This window comes from Aulostomus chinensis, chromosome 9 (assembly GCF_037954235.1).
Source record: "Aulostomus chinensis isolate RoL2024-O1b breed Wild chromosome 9, RoL_Achi_v1.0, whole genome shotgun sequence".
Taxonomy (NCBI): Eukaryota; Metazoa; Chordata; class Actinopteri; order Syngnathiformes; family Aulostomidae; genus Aulostomus; species Aulostomus chinensis.
Window position 1 is genome coordinate 27,660,834 of NC_141328.1, and position 22,561 is coordinate 27,683,394.

General features: G+C 44.7%; 2 protein-coding genes across 3 annotated transcripts in view; both read right to left on the bottom strand.

The window, feature by feature from the left end:
* The window catches only part of kmt2d (lysine (K)-specific methyltransferase 2D), a 30,503-nt gene extending 19,427 nt beyond the window's left edge, over positions 1-11,076 (bottom strand). For both annotated transcript variants that reach the window (XM_086214783.1, XM_086214782.1), the window contains exons 1-26: positions 10,520-11,076; positions 8,109-8,191; positions 7,677-7,788; positions 7,363-7,565; positions 7,092-7,201; positions 6,832-6,994; positions 6,050-6,221; positions 5,798-5,912; positions 5,498-5,676; positions 5,091-5,389; positions 4,843-4,956; positions 3,892-4,709; positions 3,647-3,760; positions 3,411-3,524; positions 3,171-3,275; positions 2,916-3,097; positions 2,478-2,642; positions 2,198-2,307; positions 2,045-2,086; positions 1,749-1,937; positions 1,483-1,653; positions 1,263-1,385; positions 684-805; positions 454-589; positions 290-370; positions 124-201 (exon numbers count right to left, since the gene is read on the bottom strand). In XM_086214783.1, the coding sequence (XP_086070909.1) occupies positions 124-201; positions 290-370; positions 454-589; positions 684-805; positions 1,263-1,385; positions 1,483-1,653; positions 1,749-1,937; positions 2,045-2,086; positions 2,198-2,307; positions 2,478-2,642; positions 2,916-3,097; positions 3,171-3,275; positions 3,411-3,524; positions 3,647-3,760; positions 3,892-4,709; positions 4,843-4,956; positions 5,091-5,389; positions 5,498-5,676; positions 5,798-5,912; positions 6,050-6,221; positions 6,832-6,994; positions 7,092-7,201; positions 7,363-7,565; positions 7,677-7,788; positions 8,109-8,157 (4,066 nt within the window). In that variant the 5' untranslated portion in view covers positions 8,158-8,191; positions 10,520-11,076. The remainder of the gene's footprint in view (positions 1-123; positions 202-289; positions 371-453; positions 590-683; positions 806-1,262; positions 1,386-1,482; positions 1,654-1,748; positions 1,938-2,044; positions 2,087-2,197; positions 2,308-2,477; positions 2,643-2,915; positions 3,098-3,170; positions 3,276-3,410; positions 3,525-3,646; positions 3,761-3,891; positions 4,710-4,842; positions 4,957-5,090; positions 5,390-5,497; positions 5,677-5,797; positions 5,913-6,049; positions 6,222-6,831; positions 6,995-7,091; positions 7,202-7,362; positions 7,566-7,676; positions 7,789-8,108; positions 8,192-10,519) is intronic.
* A 2,954-nt stretch (positions 11,077-14,030) lies between these two features.
* On the bottom strand, positions 14,031-19,587 carry dhh (desert hedgehog signaling molecule). Its single transcript, XM_086214792.1, has 3 exons — positions 18,815-19,587; positions 15,964-16,225; positions 14,031-15,871 (listed from the first exon to the last, which is right to left on the bottom strand). Exons 1-3 carry the CDS (start codon positions 19,121-19,123, stop codon positions 15,066-15,068), a joined length of 1,377 nt encoding a protein of 458 aa, XP_086070918.1. The 5' UTR covers positions 19,124-19,587; the 3' UTR covers positions 14,031-15,065.
* Between the last annotated feature and the right edge of the window lie 2,974 nt (positions 19,588-22,561).

Here is a 22,561-nt window from a genome sequence, read left to right on the forward strand (position 1 = left end):
CACACCAAAGTATCCTCTCATATTTCAAAGTAAATTATTTTAGCCAAGATTTTCTGCTCTCTAGCTGATTCTAAGACACTGAGGGCAAAAAACCCTGTGGTAAAACTTGGTTCAGGAGATTACCTTCAGGTTTTTCTACATCAGAGTCATGAGGATCAGTTGAAGCCTGGTCCTTCATTACCGATGACGGTGCAGAAACTCCTAAGAAAAGAAAGAAGTACATTTTTAACCAAACTGTGTATACTTACAGACCATAACCGGCTACATTAATGAAGAAATAGACACTTACCCCCACCTTCTCCCTGAGCCTGGGGGGCCTCACCCCCCTCTTGTTTGTGAGGATCTTCTACCACACGATCCTTGGCCTCAGCTAGTAAGATAAGTGCAGAGTTTACACTCACTGTAATGATCTTTTCCAAATTTATATTGTAATTTCCATGTTAGCAGTCTTACATTCCAGGGAAGTAGTTTTGACCCCGGATGGTGCTGGTAATGAAGGTCTGACAAGACATGTGCCTGGCCTCTGCCCCTGGGGTGTCATCACAGCTTTCTTACTCAAGTCTATGAGTGTCTTTCCAAAGAAAGCCTCCTGCAGTGAAACATTTTTGATATGAATGTTATAGTTCTTGTTTCAATAAGTTCATAAACAATTTTTCAATTGTGTTGCATTGAGAGTAGCAAACCTGGAGGTAAGCTGGAAACATGTCCTCCAGTTTGCTCTTCTTTCTGCCCCGACGCTTCTTGGCTTGTTCCTCACCCTCCACTGGTTTAGGATCCATTATGTTATCCGTGTCAGGGTGGGGTCCTAAGCATATAAATCCATGACATTCAGTCCCACAAATTCTCAATGTTCAAAACAACAGAAATTGAGTCTGACACTGCAACCACTAATAGAAGGGCAAAGAGTGCACTTTGTGACCAAAAGCCATCTCAAATTAAAAAATGCAAAGGGTTGCTAAGGAGGGGACATATTGTGTCTATGCCTTGGAAGATCACATGGCATTGAGCTATACCCAAAGTAAAGGATGGCGAAACTTTTTAGCAGGATCAACATGCATGCTTTTGCTTGAGTTTTGAGTGTACAAAGTGTGGTGTAACAACTCAAATGAATAAGGGAAGTGTGTTTTTAAACAAGAGTTGGACTCAACACTTTTGAAATGAGACCAATGAGCCACCACTTAACCCTGGGATATGAATATGACATTTGTAGAATTATTTTTACGTAACACTGAAATACTGAATAAAGTTTGCAGCTCACTAACCGTCCTCAATGGTTCTCTCAATTGGATGTCCATCTAAAGTAGTCTCACCAGCCAGCTGGGCAAAAAATTCTTTCTTCAACCGTGTGTGGCACTTTCTCTGTCGCACCATGAAGCCTCCAATTCCTGGTGCAATTTATTGATAGGTTAGCCACAAAATATTGACAAGTAGTATTTGCATGCTTTGACATCCGTGTCGACAGATGTTTTTGTAGGATCTTACCAGGTCTGTAAGGTTTCCGCTTTCTTTTCTTGCCATCTTCCATCTCCTCTGCACCCCCTTTAAGACCATCACAGTCGGCCATGCCTTCAATGCCCCCCTCTCCACCGCCTTCTCTTTCAGGACTCCCAGGGTTCTCCATCTTAGAGTCACACTCCATGGGCTCCCCGCAGACTAGACAAACAAAATAAGATTGAGTATGCACGAAACCCTGAAATAAAAAGGTGAAAGTGTTCATTCCCCAATGCACGATTGAACAGTGCGACAACCTTTTCCCTCTTCTCCATCTCCTTCAACCTCCCTCAGATCCATTCCATCAGGACCTCCATCACAACACAAGGTGCCAAGACGGGAGCGACGCTGACGTCTCTTATGCAGGGGAGACATTGAGATGCTGCGTAGGAGGGACATCCCAGACTCCGTCAGCCATACACCCTCCAACCGGTAGAACTGGGGCTCTGTGAAGAGACATTTACAAATATGAATCACATAATACAGAACAAGCAAAACATACACACAGAGTGTGAACTTGTAATCACAAACGTGAATTGCAAAATACACTAACCTGGTTCTTTAATCTTGATTGAAGCCATTATGGCTGACTCAACTACAATGACCAGAAGGCAGACATGCAATGTCAGAACAAAGAAAAATATCCCACATATATGTTTTTCAAACCATAGTTTTCATGTGATCATTTTTTCCTTCTGAAACTTACCCACAGGTTTTGGAACATATGGGCTACAGGATGTGCAGGCAAAGCCCTCATCTGAAGCCTGTTCAACCTCATCCTCTGTATACAAACTCTCACAGACTGCATGTACCCACCTGCACACAGAAAAACATTGATAAGCATCATTTTCATGACAAATGGCATCACGGAGATCTTATGGAATAGTTAATGAAAAAATACATCAATGCCCTACTCATCCTCATTAGTTGCAATTTAATGAATTTCTCAGTTTCTGTCTAGATTTGTTCTAATGAGCAGCACCCACCGATCGCAGTGTTGACACTGCAGCAGCAGCTCCTCCTCCATGAAGTTCTCTCTGCATACTGGACAGGTGACAAGGCTGGCACAGGGGCCACAGTGGGTGTAGTTATTTTGCCACTCGCAGTGGAAACCCGGTGAGTTGGAACCACACTGTACACAGCACACACACCTGCGCAGAAGTAGTGAAGTACACTGTCATGATTGCACAGCTTATATGCCAGATTTAAGAAAAATAACGATGTAAATTTACAATACTTTCTTGTGCCAGAAACATAAGAAAGAAGGATGAGGCTCTGAATTGTCATTGAAGGGCTGAGGCTCCAGTGTTTTACATAATATGCACATTTCCATGTGACATTTCCATCTGAACCCATTCAAGGCTACAAGGATAAACAAAACATCATGATCCTACAATTCTTCTTCTTTCTTTTTTTTTTTTTACCATTTGCATTTCCAGCCACCCTTGGGTACAGTGTGCAGGGGGGGGTCCAAGCAGTAGGTGTGATAGCTGACGTCACAGTCATCACACAGCAACAGGCGGGAAGGGTCAGATGCCTTTCCACACACTTCACACACAATACATTCCAAACAGCGCCAGCCCTTACGGAGCATCGTCTTGGTGATCTACAGGAAACATGAAGTCGTAAGAACATGAATTGACAAAGATGAAATAGAAATTTAAGAATATTGTACTTACTTTACTGTTCACGCAATAAGGATGGTAACACTGGGCGCACTGAGCACAAGCCAGCAACTGTCCCTCTGCACCCTTTCCAAAACTGCCACATACAACACACATATCCTGTAACAGAGACAAGAGAGTGAGAAGGCGAAATAAAAGAGAAAATAAAGAGTATCTGAACCACAACAGTGACAAGGGTGGTACAGTAAATTCCTCAAGACAAGTCATATCAACTGGTAATAACAAGAACTATACCTGAAGCAGGACAAATTTATCAGTGTTTGAAAAAAGAACCACTGTGTTCTGCATGGTGTCATCTTCCTCATCATCTTCCTCCTTATTTAGTCCAGAGTCTGTTGTCATGCTTAGCTGTGGACAAGAAGATGAAAGTTAGATACAATTGAGAAAAAAACAAAACTGAAAATAGTAATTAAGGCCAGATTTTTCCATTCATCTACACGTCAAACAACATAGTTTAAAGCCCGGCTCACCAAGAAGGCATCAATACAAGAGGCCATGGCTTTGAGACGTGACCTCCCACCACGACCTCTCCCTGCGCCACCACCTCGAGGTCGACGCTTCCCAGGGAAACTATTGCTCCGTCCCTGAAAGCCACAAAAGAACATTTCATCATAAAGTCCATTTGTGACTGTAAACATCTTAAGGGTGTTAAAACGGGGAACTAAATTTTCAGCTGTTAAAATTTAATCCCCCTCACATGAATCTCTGACTATACCTGTTTGACCCGTGAGCGGCCTGGGGATCCTCTCCGTTTCGCCTTCTCTCTATCGCTTCTAAGAGGTTCAAAGGGAAGCGAGTCATCAGTCTCAGTGAGCAGGTTATCTGTGTGTGGGCGGCCAGAAGGAATTAGTCCGTACTCCATTGAGAGCTGAGATTCCGGTTCTCCAGGAGAGCCCAGGAAGCCACTGCTACTCTCATCTCCATGGCTCATGTTGGACATCTCATCCAGCAACAATTCCGGCTTAACCTTGTGCTCCTGTGGTTCCTGCTTTATATCCACAATATGTCTCTCTCCTTTCATTTGCTCATCATCCTCTTCTTCCTCCTCCTCCTCCTCCTCTTCAGAGTGAGGTAGTAGTCTCCCCTCTATGTCCACAGTACAGGGTGCCTCTTGTGTGTCTCCTGATAAAGAAAGAGGAGAGGAAGACTGGGGGTCCTGACATGGACTTAACACCAGCTGATCAGACATGGCCAAATGTTCTGTTTTGTCCAAAGAGGCTGCAGAAGCTGGTAACTTTGGTAGAGCATCACTGAATGGCTCCGTTAATGGCGTGCCATCGGAACCACTCTTTAATAACTCTGCTGATACATCCTGTTCCACCAAAGGAGCTGCCTCCTGGTTCTCCACCTCCATATTTTCTGGGCCCTGCTGTGACTCTGGTGTTGCTTCTGCTTTGGAGTTGTCAAACTTTGTCTCCACAGTGGAGTCCTGGGAAGCAGCAGCTTGAGTCACCTGGCTGACCGCCTCCTCAGCTCTCTCTTCAACAGCAGGTAAACAAGAGGCCCCCTGTTCTGTTGTTGAGCATTCCACATCTAAAACGAAGGTATGTGTGGTGATTAGGGTTATCATTTAAACATCTATCATTAGTTACACGATACCATCATACAAAGAATACAGTACTTCTTTGTGTAACATATGCATGTTTACATTCGTCTCTGAATTTACCTGTAGACTCGAGTGACGCAGCAGGCACATCAGGAGTGCATTCTTCTTTTGTTACCTGCAGCTCCACACTTCCCTCTGCAATGTCCGTCTTCTCTCCAACAGCAGCTTCAACCCCTAAAGCCAAAACTAGTTAACATACATAGACACAGCTTGGACATTTACCAGATATATTCTTCAGCTAGTCGAGTAAAACTCATGACTGGTGGACCTTCAACACTATTCGTGTTGTGTGTCTAACTCAGCCTTACCCAACTCCATGGGCAACTCCTTGTCAACTTCAGCCGGATCCATCTCTGACGAACCTCTCTGTTGTGATGTCACCTCAGATAAGTCTGTCTGCTCTTCTATCATCTCTACATCTGTTTGGATGGTCATCTCCACCAAGTGTACTTGTCCTTCAGTCTCCTCCGATGCCTCGCTGGTTTGTATCTCTACTGTACACGCTTGAGTGACAGGCTGCTCCTCCTGATGATGATCCTTGCAAAGCAGGCAAATGGACTTGGCTTCTGGAAGCTCCCCAGCAAGAGCACACTCACTGTGCACCCACCTAATAATAACAATAAAAAAATGTTTTGTTATTTTATGATGAGTGACAAGCCCACACACGGTGACGGTCTACCTCATATGAACAATTGTGCTGACAGAGTGAACAAACCTGTGGCACATGCCGCAGCACTGCAGAGCAACAGATGGGTTGGCAGCTTTGCTGCACACGCCACATATAGAGCTGCGGTGACGCTGGCAGGCCTCACACACAGCGTAGTTGTCAAACCACTGGGCCAAACCTGGCAGCACCACACCACGGATGCCACACTCCATACATACGCGACACCTCTGGTATGATAAAATGGAAACCAAATGATAAACGAGGCACATTAAAGTAACTGTACTTTGACTAAAATCGCATTCTGACATTCGTCCCTATGTAGAGCACAACAAGACAAAGGGGACATACTCTGCATTTCCATGGGTCAGTGGGAAGAGAATCCATGGCTGGCTGGAGACAGAAGGTGTGGTAGCCCTTATCACAGGCATCACATACCAACATTTTGGAGTCTTCACCTGGTTGTCTAAGAAAATGAAGGATCAAGTTATTAATTTCTAAAAACAGAACAAATCATAACATACAAATGTCTTACAAAAAGTTAAAACTAACGACATCTCAATCTCACACAGCACGTATTTATACTCAACAGGCTGAACTCACCTGCAAGTCTGGCACACTTTACACTCTGGGCACTGCCATCCTGCCCGCTGGATGGGTGTGGCACCAATCTCCAGACAGGCTGCGTGGTAATGTTGGCCACAACCTGTACAAAACAGCAAGTCCAAAAGCTCCCCCGCCGAGTCACACACTGCACACCAAGCCTCTTCACCTGCTGTGAGAAAAGAAAAGCATAAGAAATAAAATGTGAAAAAATTCAATGACATCAGCAAGTATCTTCATTATTTTTTCAGAGGTCAACTAGGGAAAGTGAGCAGCTAGCAGTGAGCAGTATAAGATACAGAGCGTAAGCACTTGTGCTGTGGAGATTGATATTAAATATCTTTGATTCCAATCACACCAATACTCTTCTAGGATCAAGTCTCCTTTTATTGATATCTAAACTTAATACTTTGAGGAGGTACATTTGTTTGTTTTTTTTAATCATTAACAGGGGACTCTTGTTGCACCACACATTTACAAATGCATGCAACTCTCTTGCTTCTGAGACACTCATATGGATCCATCTGTTCTATTATGATGCAGATATTAATGAACTTAAAAATACTGCGACAAACAGCTTTAAGCTTAATACAGACTACATTAAAGGAGGGACTTTGAGGCTGCCTTTTTCTGGCACAGGGTAATATGAGAGGGAGCCAAACTGATCCTGACAGCAGATGTGTGTGTGTGTGTGTGTGGGGGGGGGGGCACAAAGTTTGGCATCCGTTTGCCCTTTTTGCTGTGTTTCCAGACAATTCTGCACATTGAAGTGAATTCCTTACCTAAACCCTCTGCCTTGTCTATGTGCTCTGGACAGAGGAGGATCAACTGCTTCATGGACTGAAAGGATCCACTAGCCGCTGCACAGGGGAAGTGGTAAAATCTTGAACAGCCCTCAGCATGGCATCGAATAGTTGCACCCAGCCTTTTGCAGTATTCGCAAAGCTGAAACACATAGTATTGGGAAGGATTGTGAAACATCTTTTCATCCCTATATTCTCATCTGGCACTGCCTAATCCACCGTGTAGACTGTGGACCAACCTGCTGTGTCCCTGAGATAACAGCCTTGTCCACGTTCTCCAGCTCCTCATTCTCCATCCGCTTCACTCCCTCTGACCACACCGCACACCAGTGATGAACCCAACAGCCCCCTGTTCAAAGAAAAACCCCAAGATTAATAAAACCGCATACCAAACTTAAAATCTGTACACATTATTCTGGTGGACTTCATCCAGGATATGATTAATGTTTGTAGTAATAATGATTAACTGTATGACAACACAACATAAGAGTATAATGTCTTCAGCTCAACCTGAGTCATCAAAGAGTGCTGCCAAACAGGGAGTGTCAGAAAATCCAATGGAAGACAGGTCATCATTCCCGGGCTGTGGTAGTGGCGAAGTGGATGTCTGGAGGGTCGGCTGTTCAGAAGTCGACCCGAAGTGTCTCAGTTCCCGCTGTCCATGTAGACTGCGCTCCACACAGTTACAAAGCACACATGCTCGAACGCTCTCCCTACAAAATCACAGACAAAATAATTTGAAAAAAGATTGAGTTTTTGGTACTGCCTGCCATGCAGAGCATCCCAGGAGAAAAACTGCAGCACCGTGTGAGTGAAGAACTTACACAGGTGTGCTAGAAGAGGCTGCGGTAGCACCAGACACGTCCTCAGCAGCAGGAAGGGCTTTGGACTCTCCCTCTGAGGAGGCAAGCTGCTTAGCAGGGGCATTGTCATCAGCTACAACATATAAAATAACAACTTCAGAACCAGCAATTTAGAGCAAACAATGTTGAACATAACAAGAAGAAACATCTTTCACAAAACTTACCAACAATAGGGATATAATAATATATAATAACTGGGGATAATCAATAATTAATTATATGTAATTACAAGTATCTGCTGGAAAATCTGTTACAACTTTGAGGAAATTAAGACCTTTTTTATGAACAAAGTATGAGAACACTGACTTTTTTTTTATCCTGCAAGACAAGCACTTTCTTGAAAAATTATGTTGAGGCATAGGGGAAAAAAAGCAGAGACTTTTCATTCATTACCTGTGGGCTCTGAGTCACTTTCTTCGCAGTTTGATTTCTGCTCGTCCATCCCCCGAGCTAATTTTGACCTCCTTGACAGAGATCTGCAATTTAAACACACAAGTACAACCAGCTCAAGATACGCATCAGTGTGTTTTTAGATTCTTTTTTTTTTATTCACCACCATGCAAACGAGGTATGTACATTAGATAACAATACGGGTCTGTTCTGATGGCGAAAGGTGGGAAATGATATGCAATTATATCTGATAAGACTCAAGGGGGAAAAAACTAAACCAGCTGAATCAGCAGGTTAGATTTTTCCCATAAATTAACTTGATATGCAGCTCTAATTTACCAACACAGCAAACTGCATTAATTACAAGCCAATATGTTAATCAATACATTTACACCCCAAATTGTACTTTGCCATGTCTCACCTAACACTTACCATACCAATCAAAAAGCACATGTAACACATGCAATGCAGAAAATCATGTCACAATGCCATGTCCTCGCTTGAGCCATTTTTTTTTTTTTTGTATCCTTGCGTCTAACGTTAGCAATAATGCAATCGAGCTTTCACGCTAACTGATGAAAATACCGCGAGGGTTAAAGAAGACGGATGGCTCGGGAACGACTCTAACAGCTCGGAAACTTATTAACCCAGCAACACATAATCCATAGCGGTGATAGAGCAGCGTGGAAGGCCACAAAACACAAAAAACTAAAGGGTGTTTTCCTAAATAAATCAACCATAAATCGGGGTACACAAAGAAAACACAACTTCCGTGTGTGGAACTTCCTGTTGCAGCGGTGCGCCTCTCGTCCAGAACCTTTGTCTGGCACACTTTAGTTCCGCTATAAGCTTCATACCATTGGGGGAAAAAATACTGTAAAACAAACTGTAGGATTGGACGGCCACGCCATTGTTTCAATCCGCACAACTAGTAACCGGAAGCCGATTCACGTTTGCTCCTTATCATACAGGCATCAGGCTAAAACGACACTGGCAAACGATGTCTGAAAAGAAACGGTAGTTTGGGAAATTCACACTCTGGGATAGTTTTACTTAAGATACGCGGCACCAATCTCGGCTCATGTCATCGTTGATCTCCGAGGCGACAAACAATTACAATAAGCATCTGTTCCGCCATCGCGTCAATTGTTTCCATATCAAAATACGCAGACGTATTTATATAAAACAAACAAAAAACTGCTTTAACTTGAACTGCTGAATCACCTATTGAGTTTCCGTTACCACACAAACACACATTTCGTCGTGTATCTGTTCGAGCCTCCTGAGGGAGATGGGAGTATTAATGAGGAAGGCGCGCTTTTCTCGTGTTTTTTTTTTTATAAGTACAGGAACAGATATTGTCCCCGTTTATGTTTTGTTTTGTTTTGTTTTTGGAGACTGAATACATGGAGTCACATCACAAACCTACGTGGTTTCCATGCAGCCTTATCAGAGTGAGCTGGGAATGTGCAGGACCAGGTGACGATGATGTGCACTGAAAACTGACCAAACACAATCGCGGTGCAAGTACCGAACAACTAATCTTACAAGGTATATAGAGGAATATAAAACGTTCTCTTACAAATAGCAAAATATTAGACTAATGGGCGTGATAAAAGTCCCTTCTGAAAGCTTCTTAATTAACATATTCTGTGACAACAACAACAACAACAACAGTGGAAACGCTCATCCCAACGAACACCAGCATTAACTAGAGGAAAATGCAAGCTAGCAAGTCGACAATCTGAGCAGACCTCATCTCGTTTTAGTAACCAAGGCACAGTAACGCAGATGACATGATGGGTTTGTCGTAGTATGAACGGAGTTAACGATGAAAGTGTTGCTAAATTAACTTTCATAGTGGCCGTATTTGTTACCGTCTGGTGGTGTTGGTCAGCAACAAATGACATTTGTTGCCGCACCGTGGCTAAAGCTACTGAGAGTGTTCAGTTCGATTACAGCGGTAATATACACCATTTCTCAATGTAAACACCGATATCAACGGTTTGGTAACTACTCCAGCAAATAGCCGCGTCCGAGGCACTAGCGGCAGGCGGATACGGATAGGCTAACTACCACCGTCAGTGACGTAGTAGCAAAGTGTCCCGAAGACCAACATGATATCGTTAAACTCTCATGCACATACACATTCACCTGGGAAAACGTCAACCGATGATTCAGTGGAAAAGACCTCGAACCGGGCGTGAAAGCAATATTACTCAACCTGAAGTTAGCGCTCGGGTTACATTGCTAGTTCTCCAGCAAATACACAGACCCATTTGCTACATGCTAGCTGCTAAACGTTGCTGATAGCGGAGCTAACGTTAACTTAGCCGGTCTAAGGTCAGGGTTGGTGTGTCTCTGGGCATGTTTGCTGTAACAAGTTCGGAGAAGTCATAATTAAAGCAACTCACCTCACAAAAACAATGTTGTCTCCTCATACATCAGCAAAATCCAAACAGCCACACAGCTTCCCAAAATGCTGATGGTCGCTTCATTTTATGTACCGGACTAACGCAGCGGCTAGCCGGCTGGAGGGAGAGTGGGGGAAGTGCACGACGGCGGAAGGCAGGCTGTGTGGTGGTACTAGCTAGCTTCTCAACCAGATGGATAATGCTATGGTTAGCAAGCTAACTAGTACTCCGGCTTGGAGACGAATGGTCATGCGCTCGTCGGGAAGCTACTAGGTGCGGAGACGACTCTTCAACCAGTCCTATGAAGTTTTCCCAGCTCCATGCCGTGAACCCAAACTCCGGGCTTCTGGATTTAGCCTGAACGATACCACCAGCTAGCTGTCGCCGCCGCTCTGTTGTGGAATCTCGCTGGCGAGGTCGTAAAAGATCTTGCAGATTTACCCTAAAACTTGCATCCGATAATGACAGTCTTGAACTTTGTTTAAACGCGAGCGTACACGTTGCCTGTTTGTTTTTATTTTGTTTGATTTATTTATTTAATTATTTATTTATTTATTTATTTAGACTAAGTTTAACTCGACTGCAGACATTCATCTATCTAAACTTGCAACTCAACTTTGCATGGATACCCTGTGGGTCAGTTGCATCCCCTCACTTCACTAAAACTGCGTCTGCGTCTGCACACGGCTTGTTCCGCCAAGTGCATGCGAGCTAATAACAACTACGTCAATAAAAAAAAATGCATCCATACAAACGGAGGTGCATAGGAATTGTGTTGAATTACTCGATCTTTGAACGTGTTCATCCCAGCAGACATGAACAACTTTGTCCGCGGAGGGTCGTTTATACGCAGAGAGCTCGGTAATATGGTGGATATTAGCGATGGATATTAGCTCATTACAATCAGGGAAGCCATTTTTCATTACATTGTTTTTGGCTTCTTCTTTTTATTTATTTATTTCGCGTGTGTGTGTGAGACTGAATCTGCTTCGCTGCGTCCATGCCATCGCTTCGTTTAACGGTCTAACGTCCCGTTTTTTAGCGGGTTCTCGCGGCAGCAAACGAGTTGTCCACACGTTTGCTAAGCACTTGATCCTCGCTCGCTAATTCCTCTTTGTGCTTCTGTGCGCTTTTTACTGCTGATTTGGCGTCGTGCGATGAAACAAATGTTTCAACTTGGTTCTGTAGCAGGCTCACTCAGGATGTCTTCCGTCCACTTCATTCCAATATTCCCTCAATGTGATGCTTGTGTCCACATGTTTTTTTCACCTCAATATTTTGCCTAAATAAAAAAAAAACCCAACATGATTAGTAAGAAAAAAATGGAAATAACACAGGCGCCTCTGCAACTCCTCCCCCACCAGAAACAGAAAAAAAATTGTCTTTTATCATCATCAAAAATCTTTTATCATACCAACACATAAGAGCCCCATCTCACACACACACACACACACACACACACACACACACACACACACACACACACATAAAGAGAGAAGAAAATAAAAAGTTAAAGCATCAAAAAAAACAAACTCACTTCATGGTGCTGGGCTACAGTGGCTAAGTTGCATCAGAGTTATTCTGTCAGTGCGTCTTTCTGCTGACAGTTACGTTCAGGACTGACTGAGGTTTCACACTTGAACACCCCCCCCCCCCCCCCCCCCCCCCCGTACACTCAGGTGCTGACCTCTCCATTGTTAAATTATTGGATTTATTTTCACACGACAAAGATGATGGAGACTGGCTGAACATTCGGTGGAGGGGGGGTGGGGGGGGGTGGGGGCTGGGAGGTTCTTATCATTTGGTCGCCTTATCGGGGTGAGGAAACCACAGTGGCACAAATAAATCAGCTAAAGACGATGTTTCTGATAACGATTCAAGATCTTTTATTGTTATACGTTTGAAATATGATGGAATGCAAAAATTCAGACATAACACACATACGATTATGAGTTATGCAGAAAAGGGGAGACTAACAGTCCCAAGCTTTTTTTTTTTTTTCAACAAATATTGTGTTCCGGTCTAATCGTTGCAGGTTCTGACATTTAATGCGTCGTTGGCGGCGCTGGAGTGCCTTCCAGCTTCAGTCCACGTCAGCGGGAGTTTATCTCCCGTCTTGCCCTTGAGCAAAAACTCCTAACCGTTCCAGGGAGGTCGATTTCTCACTCGTACTTACAGGACATTTTTAATGTAGAAGTAGAGTGTGATTATCAAGGTCTTGTGTGCTCTGCAGGGAGAGAACAAGCACCTGCTTGGGGGGGGGGGGGGGGGGGGGGGTCCTGCAGCTGACCTTCACACAAATCCTCTATTTAATTCAAAGAGTTTTATAATCGTTGGGCCTCATTCATGAAATGTTCTTATTCACAAATTTGATCTTATGCATCTTGGGAATTTTTTTTTTTAACTTTCAGTTTGGTTTTACGAACAGGAGGCAAAGACGTGCCCCTACGGCCCTGACGCCTGCTGTGTGCCTCCTCTTGATGTCAGTCATGCAGACACAGATACAAAAGCTACATCATCGATGCCAGGAGCATTCAGACCTAAACACCCATCGGGCACTGCTTCCTTTTTGTGAAAATAAAGGAGTTTCAAAGAAAGTCTTCAGTTGTGTAAGAAGGTTTCGGGAATCAGGAGCTTTCTGGTTTTGATGAAGCAAAGACACGCAGCCTGAAGTGCTTTCGAAGTTTGATTTGATTTGATGTCGGTCTCTCATGAATGTGTTTGTTGTTGTTGGGTTTTTTTGTTTGTTTTTTTCTGGTGGTTTCAGGCAGAGGTGGGTTGTGTGAGCCCTGATAATTTCCACTCAAATCAGACGATTAGCGGTGTTCTGTTGACAGCAGAGGAGAATCAGGCGAACGTGGCGGTCACGTGTCAGCTCAGATGTTCTCCTGTGTATCCAAGCGCGGGTACAGGTGCATGACGCGATTCTACAAACAAAAATACTCCATCAATGTGTGAGATTATTAAAGCCCGAATGAAGTGTGTGCAGGTTTTCATTTTGAAAATAGGTTATTACTGGTCCCCTGGACAGGATTAGTTAACTCCCCATTCAGTTTTAGCAAGATTGGATTAGATATGGGGGGCTGAGACTGGCTGGGGGACTGACTGATTGGCCGATGGAAGTAAATAGAGGGTGGTATTAGGACACCAGGTTCCTCCCATTGGTCCGTCAGCAGAGCGGGTGCTTTCCCATCTGCCTCCTGCATCTCAAGGATAATCCCCTAGAATACCTCCACAGATGTTTACAACAGAATACAAACCAGAAGAAGAGAACACAGTTCAGCTCCTCTGTGTGCAGTTTTCTAATCACGACATTTAAAGCAGCACACTTTTGTCTTTTTTTTCTTCTTTTACCCATGGATCTGTTCTGATTATATTTAATTTTCTTTCTTTTTTTTCTTTTTTTTTTAAAATGTGGCAGGAGCTGTCAGAGGTCTCAACCAAATTGTGAGTGAACGATGTTGCAGGCAGCATCCACAAATTTCAAATTATGATGTGAAGATGTGTTAGAGTTTATTATTGATAAAAGATGTAAATACATTCAGGAAATGGTCGAGAATAAAAAATCAGACAGAAGTTTCTCCACAAGAGGGAGGTAGAACCCTGAACTGCTGGTCTTGAGTGCAGTCGTACTCATTCTGAACTTTTTAAAGGTCCTTGGTAAATATTTAGAATTAAATGGTATTTGGAGAAACTAAGTATATTAACTACAGGTGGATATAAGTGAGGAGCATAGATGGGAAGCAGCAGAATACAATTTGGTATAAATAATGTGTAACATCACTTGGTAAAATATTTGAACCGTGGGCTCCAAAAAAAAGCAAAAAACTACATCCTGTAGTTATAAGCTCTGTCTCGACTCCGTTAACAGTGGTAGCTTAAAGGCTGTGATAAAGTCAAGGAGCGTCACAGTGGAAAATACGAGACATGTCTTGAGTCTTTATTATTAAACCTGGATTTCTCAAGAAGGCTTTGAACCCAAGCACTCCACCACAAACCCTGGAATTATGTTCATTTCTCAGGTTCTTCAATCCAAGAACCTCGTCTTTGCGGAGCCAGCAGAGGATAAATCATCTTAAACTGAATTTGCTGCAGAGGCCAAATAAACCACAATGCTGCCTAATAAAATTACATTTTAATATCCTTATAACATGACAAGTGAGGACATAAAATGCTTATCGTGGAATTATGATGATAACATTTATATATTATAATCCAGAAAGTACAAAAATAAAGATTCTATTGATGTGGAATCAGTCATTACTATTCCATTAGAATAATATACCTTTTACACATTTACTTGAAATAATCATAACAATGATGGCATGAACATTCGCAACATGAACCAGCACAACTTCAAATTCAGATTCCTGAAACATCACTGCAGTATTAACAGTTACGTCGCTGTGATGGATTATAACGCCGAGTGACAGAAGCGAGCAAGTCACTCCGCTGGAGGTTCAGTTAACTGAAGCTAAGAACAGGAAGTGTTAGAGTAAAAGTGGCGGTGAACAGCGCCACATGTTGGAAGTCTTTAATGTTCTGCTTAAGGATGAAACGCGTCGCAGTCTAACACGACAGATCCGATTCCATACAGTAACCGAGCATACCAGTGCACTGGGGATCCGGCTCCTTGCAGAGGGAGTTTCTCTTTCAATCCCACCCTCAGAGGTCCGCTCAGGTGCTCCCGTCTGCTGTTACTCACCTGTGCACTCGTGTTTGCTGCCAAAGTGCTGTGGCGCAATGGAGCCTTATTGCGAGCTGTCTCTCTGTCAGGGGTCTGCTGTTCTGTTCTCATCTCCCCCCAAAGTAGCCGGTTGACTGAGGAGATGAGTCGCAGGGGTCCAAACGCCCAGTGAGCAAGTCTGTGGTCCTCCACCAGTGCGTAGCTGGATGCCAGAACGCCATCGACAAACAATGTTCCATCGTCTGTCAGAGGTGCAAACACTCCGGCGCTCTCCTCGGCTGACACTGAGCTGATTCGAGAGGGACGTATTTCCCCCTCTGCTCGATGGATCAGAACGCAGTCCCTGGTTCTGGCTCTGCTAGCAAACTGAGGCTGGTACTTACTGCTGTCCACTCTGCAGTGGGGGTCTAAAAAGACCAGGTGGTGTGGTGTAAGAGACAATCTATGGCCATCATCTGTCTCCAGAGACAGAAAAGTGGACCAGGTTTCTTGATCTCGGTGCAAGAACAAGAGGACGGGGCTGAATACTACTTGGCCTGTGGCCGACAAGGCCATGACCCTGTCCCCAGGAACCAGACTCGACAGGGTCTTCTGACCTCCTCCGGCAACAGTCACCCGGGCCCAGCCTGGGAAACAGCCACCCTTCTCCACTGCAACAGAGTGATCTGTCGGAGGTAAAGCAGAAAAAGTCCAAATGACTCAACGTAGAATGACTGTTGACGGCACCTCAGATCATCTGTGAAAGCCTGAAACTTACCAGCCTTCACTGAGCAGTGGATGTGATACTTGGACTCGTAGTGGACCCAGTCGAAGCCGGCCTCCACGGCCAGCTGGGCGAGGAGGCCATACTTCTCCGTTTCTCTGTCGTCAGTGGTGATGTCCACAGCCCGGCCCTCGTAGTGCAGGGACCCAGGAGGATGGTGGCCGTCCTCATCCCAGGCCTCTGTCACACGTAAGTGAACTCCCGGCCACTGGTTCATCACTGCAATAGCCAGCCTGTTCAAACAGTCCTTACACCGCTAGAAACACAGGGGAGCGCTTCAGTTCAGAGCCAAACCAAGAAATCCCACAACAGATCAACGCTTTTTAGCGTCGCACAGAATAAATGACAAGAAATTGCAAAAATACAATATTTCTAGTAGAGTTTGTCCACCAGGGAGCACCGACAAAATTTATTACTCAACTGTAAAATCAAATTGAGAACTTGTGTTGAATGTATGATTATATAATATCAGCCAGCTTTTCCTAGTTATCTCAAATATCTGTATTCTTAGACTAAAGTATTAAAACATTTAATCTTTTTTCCTAATAGGAAGTAATAATACTTAAAACACAGGAAAATCAAACCACAGACCTTTTTTTATGTTTTGTTTTTTTTTTTTAAAGAAAACTAGACAGGTCGACATGAGATTTGAAAGAATGTTTTATAAAAAGCAACTCTTGTAAGTGGAGATATTTTGGGGAAATTATTTTGGCTTTTAAATACAGAGTTGCAGCCAGCTTGGGGAGGAAGAAACGGTGGTTTCAGAGGACACAAATTTAATTTAGTATTTATTTATGTCGCTTTTGCGTCGCTTGTATTCCTTTCACAGTGTTTGGAGAGTTCAGTTGGGAGAGAATGAAAGAACCAAAAAGACTCTTTGGCCCGCTTCTTCGTCCATGTACAGTGAAACGTGGTGTTTGAACGCCACATGCTCGCGGTCTCGTATTAACTGAGGGAATGGCGCTGTTCAAGAAAACAAGACGTGTGTGCAGAATGTGTCTCTGCTACACACCTCTGGTTCCAGTGCAACCCCGAGGAACATGTCTTCCAGCTTTCAAGGCTGCCTCTGTCTCCCAGGTTATGATTGTTTGTCTCCTGGCATCATCTCACAATTCCTCCTCTACTCTGCTAAAGGCCATTTCAACCTTTCCCAAACAATCAGCGTATAAGAGAAAGCTACTGTAGCCAGTTTAGCACATTCCTTGGCCTTTTCGACAGGGTGACAGAATAATCAAGGCCATTCTCTGCCTTTTTCAGGCGGTGCCAGGCATGAGTTTCTCAGTTTCACCCCTGAGACATTTGATCGGAAATGTGCAGAGTGACTCTTAACACCCTCGTGGGCCGTAATGTTACAGACTGTGTCAGCATTGTCACAAAATAACCGGATGAAAAATGACGACGTCAGCGCACGAGGTGATACACTCATCATCTCCTGAAAGCTTATTCACTTGTGACTTGCAATATGGCAAATGTTGTGACCTGTAATTGATTAAATAAAGTTGATCTTGCAACTGAATGGAAAAAGAGAGAGGGAGAGAGAGAGAGAGAGAAGGAGAGAGCAGGGCAGGGTTGGGTGAGAAAAAGATGAGGGATGTGGAGAGGGAAAGTGTGGGGAGATGGGAAAATGTATGGGCATGCAGCTTGGAATGTGACAGCGAGAGTGAGAAAGAGAGGGACAGAAAACAAACTGGATACATTTTTCTCGCAATGCCATTGAAGAGAGGCGTTTCATTGTCAGAACTACAATAGTTTCTTTTCCAACAGTGCCATTACTTCAGCAGGCGGGAATTTCGTATAGGCGACCCTTCTGAGTCTCCAAAAGATGCACAATGAGCGTCTTTCACATCTGGGCAAAAGAGGGGCACATGCACACGTACACACACTCAAGTTGGGCATCAGAAGGGCAAACATAATAGAGCCACAGATTTCCGTCCCATAGAATCACTCAGGGAGGGGAAGGAACACAGATTCATATCCTAAATAATCACAGAAAGCTGCAGCGTTCACACTCGAGCCGCGCCATCGGAGCATCGAGAGGATTCATTAAAAAAGGCTGCTTGCCCAGATCTTACATCTGGTACTGCCTTTCCACCATCCATCCATCCATCCATCTGTCAATCATCTATACCGCTTATCCTGTTGACTCACGGAGGTCTGGAGCCTTTCCCAGCTGTCAATGTGTGAAATCACACCCTGGACTGGTCGGCAGTCCATCACACAGAGACAGGCAACGTTTCACACCTACGGGCACTTTAGAGCCCCCGGTCACCTAACTGGCATGTTTTTGGTGTGTGGGAGTTAGCCGGAGCACCCGGAGAGGACACGCTAACTCCACACAGAAAGGCCCTGACTGTCATTCCTGTAGGCATGACTTCAGATACCATTCCTCCATGATTCAAGTTGAAGGGCCACTCTGGATGTTTCTCCCAGCTGGAACACTGAGACACCTGCCATACGATCAGTTTTATTTGCAATAACAAAGACTCTGGTTCCTGAAGGGGAACTCAGCCTATTAAGTGGTAGTATTGAATTACATCCTGATCTTCTTATCTCAAGAAAAGGGAGGGGAAGTTTGGTTAAAGCTAACACTCTCTCTCTGTGGAACACGCTTGTGCTAAGAGCATGGCAAGGGCACGCAGAGCAAACAATGAATGAGGTTATGGGATTCGATGGTGCCTCGCAGGGTTGGCAGATAGGAGCAGCGAACTAGCTGGAGTCCCGCGGTTGAGGGTTAGTCCTGAAGACCCAGTTTAGAGCGTCGTCCCGTCAACCTGCAGCTCATTTAGTGTCCTGCTGGTTCTTAGTAGCAGGAAGAATGAGGGGAGAGATCCCGCCCCAGCCTCACCTTAGTCATGAAGCGGTCCGCATTGGTGTTCTCCTCATCTTTGAAGACAATATCTGGGTTGTAGTTGCACACAAGTTCGTTGAAGCGCTCAGAGTTGCGCGTGATCTTGCCCTCTGCTCTCCCGCTGGCCCCCAGGTTGTTCTCTGAGAAGTTGGGAAAAAACTGCTTGTAGTGCATGGGTGTGAGCTTCCTGGTCCTGGAGCGGATGCCATACCCAGGACCTGGTCCACATCCCTGTACCAGCCATGCACAAGTCCATGCAGAGAACAGGCCAAGCTGTACCAGGCGGGCCCACCAGGACTGCTTCATTTGGGAGGCTTGAGGCTCCCAGGGGTCAGTGGCTCACAGAGACAGCCCAGGTCCAGGTGTGGGATAAGTCAGGGCCGGATCTTGGTCCATTCCAACTCATGGAGCAGCACATGAATGATTGAGACAAATATTCCTCATCTCGTCACTTTTAGGTTTAAAAGTGAACTTCAAGTTTTGAAGTCAATCAGGTTTTAAATACGCGAACACTCAATAGCTTTGTAAGACCAAGTGTCACGTGGTTTCAAGCCACTTGGGAGGTGAAAGTCATGTTCGCAGGTACCTGTCTTGACGCAGGTGTTTCCATTGGATTCTGCCGCGTCTCTCTCTCTCTCTCTCTCTCTCTCTCTCTCTCTCTCTCTCTCTCTCTCTCTCTCTCTTCGTGGCCGCGCAGCTCCTTTGACGCGACTCGCAGGCTGACGCACACCTGAGCTCCCTGCGGCTCCTACGGACGCTCCCGCGGCGCTCTCATCCTCTCCGTTCATCCGCAAACGCGTCTCTTGAGATGTGCTGGCCGTCCTCTCCCTCGCCCACCGTCTTGTGTCGACTTCCAGCGCTCCTGGCCACCTTGCACCAGCCATTGGGTCTTATTAGCGTCCGGACGAGATTGCCCTCCCTTCCTCTGCGCGCTCCCACTGAGACAGCACACGCCTCCAATTCAACTTTACAAAGGACATATGATTAGCCTTCTTACGTTAACACAATGACCCCCACCCCTGCTCAAGTCAGTACATATTAAAAGGCAAATTTTAAAAGGTTATGAAATCATCTTTTCAACTGTAATTTTAGAGACATATTTAAAAAGTTAGTTCCACTCCCTAAAACTCTTTCAGCCAACGTGCCCTTGCAAGTGTTTTCCATCCCACCCACCACAGAGGACAGGTCAAATGTAAAAAAAATAAAGTGTGTGATGACTGGTTATTAATAGACGGAGGTGAAGGTGAAGGTCTGACAGATAAACAACAAGAGTTCCAGCCTTGACACCCCTAAACTATCACTTGCAGTGTTGCCTTCCTGTGCTAAACCTGCTGCACCCCCAGATCTCTCCGGTGCAACGCCCCGCTGACCACACCATCATATTTTTATCCACCTCAGAACAATAGCTGGCGGAGTCATAAACCGTGTCAGATGGTGCTAAAGAGGGAGCAGAAGAGAAGGGAGTAATTGTGTCTCTGGGTCTGACATGTCTAATCACATACGGAAACTTAAATTAATGGCAGATTAAAGGTCAGAGTGTGTCACCATCCTATCTCACGGCTTCCTGGAACACTTGAAGGCTCAATACATCATGGCCCGTTTCTCCACAGTGACTTTGTATCAAAGAATATTAAACTACTCTAAACAGAGCAGTAGTGCTTTTGTGATGTTTACAGTTTTGTCTGGGACACTTCTCGGTAATTTCTGGGATTTCATGAAACAACTTCAAAAAAATGATTTCCCAGCATTCCTTCATTTCTCAAGCAATCACCTCCCTAAGATTTGCTTGTGCATAACGACAAGGCATAGGTCAGCGAGCTCCGCAGTGACGGCAGAAATGCGTCCTTGATGGGGAAGGTTCCAGAAGATCCCAGGATGTTGAAGGGAGGGGAGGCAGGGTGAAGCAGCATCTTCCTGTCCTGACGATAAACACGGCAGAACGCTCCAGTCTGGCCCAGGCAGCACAGATGACAGATATCAGCCTCCATCACAACTGCAGGGAATGACCCAATCAAAAAAAAGCAACAAACACTTTCATATCTCGCCCACACCGACGGTTCTCTTCAAAGCAGCTGAAGAAAAGAGATTTCCATCTAACATGAAAGGGAAAAGGAAGGACGCAGACATGTGTGGGTAGGAGATGGAAATAAAGTCATTATTATTAGTTTTTATTTTGGTGCCCCCATCCCTCAGCCTCCTTCTGGCTCCTCGTCTTCTACTCCCCCATCTCAGGATGGGAGTACAAGCATGGGTGAACGGTTCGCTTTCCTGCAAAGCCACAAAACTGAAAATGGCATCTCTCCCACCGGGGTTAGCCTCCCTGCTTTGATGTTACGAAATGACTGTCTGTGGTAGCACCTGAGCAAGTTGTCAGATACCCACAATCTGTGGAGATGAAAACACGCAGGAACAGTTAAAAAAAAAAAGAAAAAAAAGAGGCTTGTAATTAAATAAAAAACACAAAACTTGTCAGAGTGCTGCCGGGGATGCAGACCCTTTTGTTATAGATGTGTTGAGGGAGAATGTTGGCTGCTGCTTGTCTCTCAGAGCTGAAGAGAGAGCGATAGATGGACTTCCTCAGACAGAGAAGAGGTAGGGGAAAAGCAGAGTCAAGGAGCTGACACCTAACCACCTCCCTCTGGCTGCCCACCACTGTCTCTGGAAGCGTTATCAGTGCAGGAAGAGGCAGGGTGGTGCATTCTTGATGTGGCTGCAAAAACCACAAGATTCTCCGCTTATGTATTGTATCTTTGTGTTATGCAGGAAATTACTCATCACCATAGGTGACACTTTCAGGTGTACGAGGAGCTGTGATACAACAACGCTGAGTTCAGCTGCTTTGCTTTAGCAAAAGAGAAATAGCAAGTAGAGTTTCAGGCGATGTCTTTCTGAAGTGGACAATAGCCTGAGAAGGGTGGAACTTCCTGGCCCCAGACAAGCAGGTCAAAGGTTAGATATGATACTATACCGCTCTGTGACTGTGACCCACAAACTCTTTCACAATGTATGGATTACATACTGTGTGATTACAAAGTACGATGATTTGTCTGCTTTTGCTTTATTCATTTTTCTTTTTAAAATTCTGCCTAAAGCCAGGTACAACATTCACTCAAAAATAACAGAGGCCTGTGCCAGTGTGAAGCAAGTGTGGCGTGAGCGCACACCCAGGATGGCGGGCAGCTGGGACAGCGGCACCCATTATCAGGTGATTAGTGAGTAAGTCTCGCCTTTTCCTGTGAGGGTTTCTGTGCTTGCAAGAATACAAACTGGAGTATAAAAACCTCCAATTCATTTTGGCACCAACTTCAATCGGCCGACTGTCAGGAAAGCTAATCTGTGTTTTTCTCCCCCTTCATTCTTATGTTTTGACAATAAAGATAGCATATCTCATCCCAGTACAAGCTGCCAGTCGGCTGCCTTGTCCCTGATATGCCTGGCAACCAGTCTAATGGAGTGTGTTCCCCACTGGGACTGCTGGGACACTTTGATTGCAAGGCTATCAACAGTTAATATTTTGCTGCTGGGAGGAGAGGCGCTGCCCTGACGCTTCCCAAACTAAATCCAGTGCTGAGATTGATATGTAGGATTGTTTTACTGTGTGTGTGTGTGTGTGTGTGTGTGTGTTACTGTGCTAGACAAAATGAATCAAATCCAGTTTGCTGTATTACTATTAAAGCACCACTGGCGGATAAGTGGAATATTTTACAAAAGTGTTTGATGTTAATATAAAAAAAGTTAATTACA

Coding starts and splice junctions, on each gene's coding strand:
- dhh (XM_086214792.1), bottom strand. CDS start 19,123: ATGAAGCAGTCCTGGTGGGCCCGCCTGGTACAGCTTGGCCTGTTCTCT. Junction 16,226..18,814: donor CGGACCGCTTCATGACTAAG/GTGAGGCTGGGG, acceptor CTGTGTTTCTAG/CGGTGTAAGGACTGTTTGAA. Junction 15,872..15,963: donor CCACTGCTCAGTGAAGGCTG/GTAAGTTTCAGG, acceptor TACCTCCGACAG/ATCACTCTGTTGCAGTGGAG.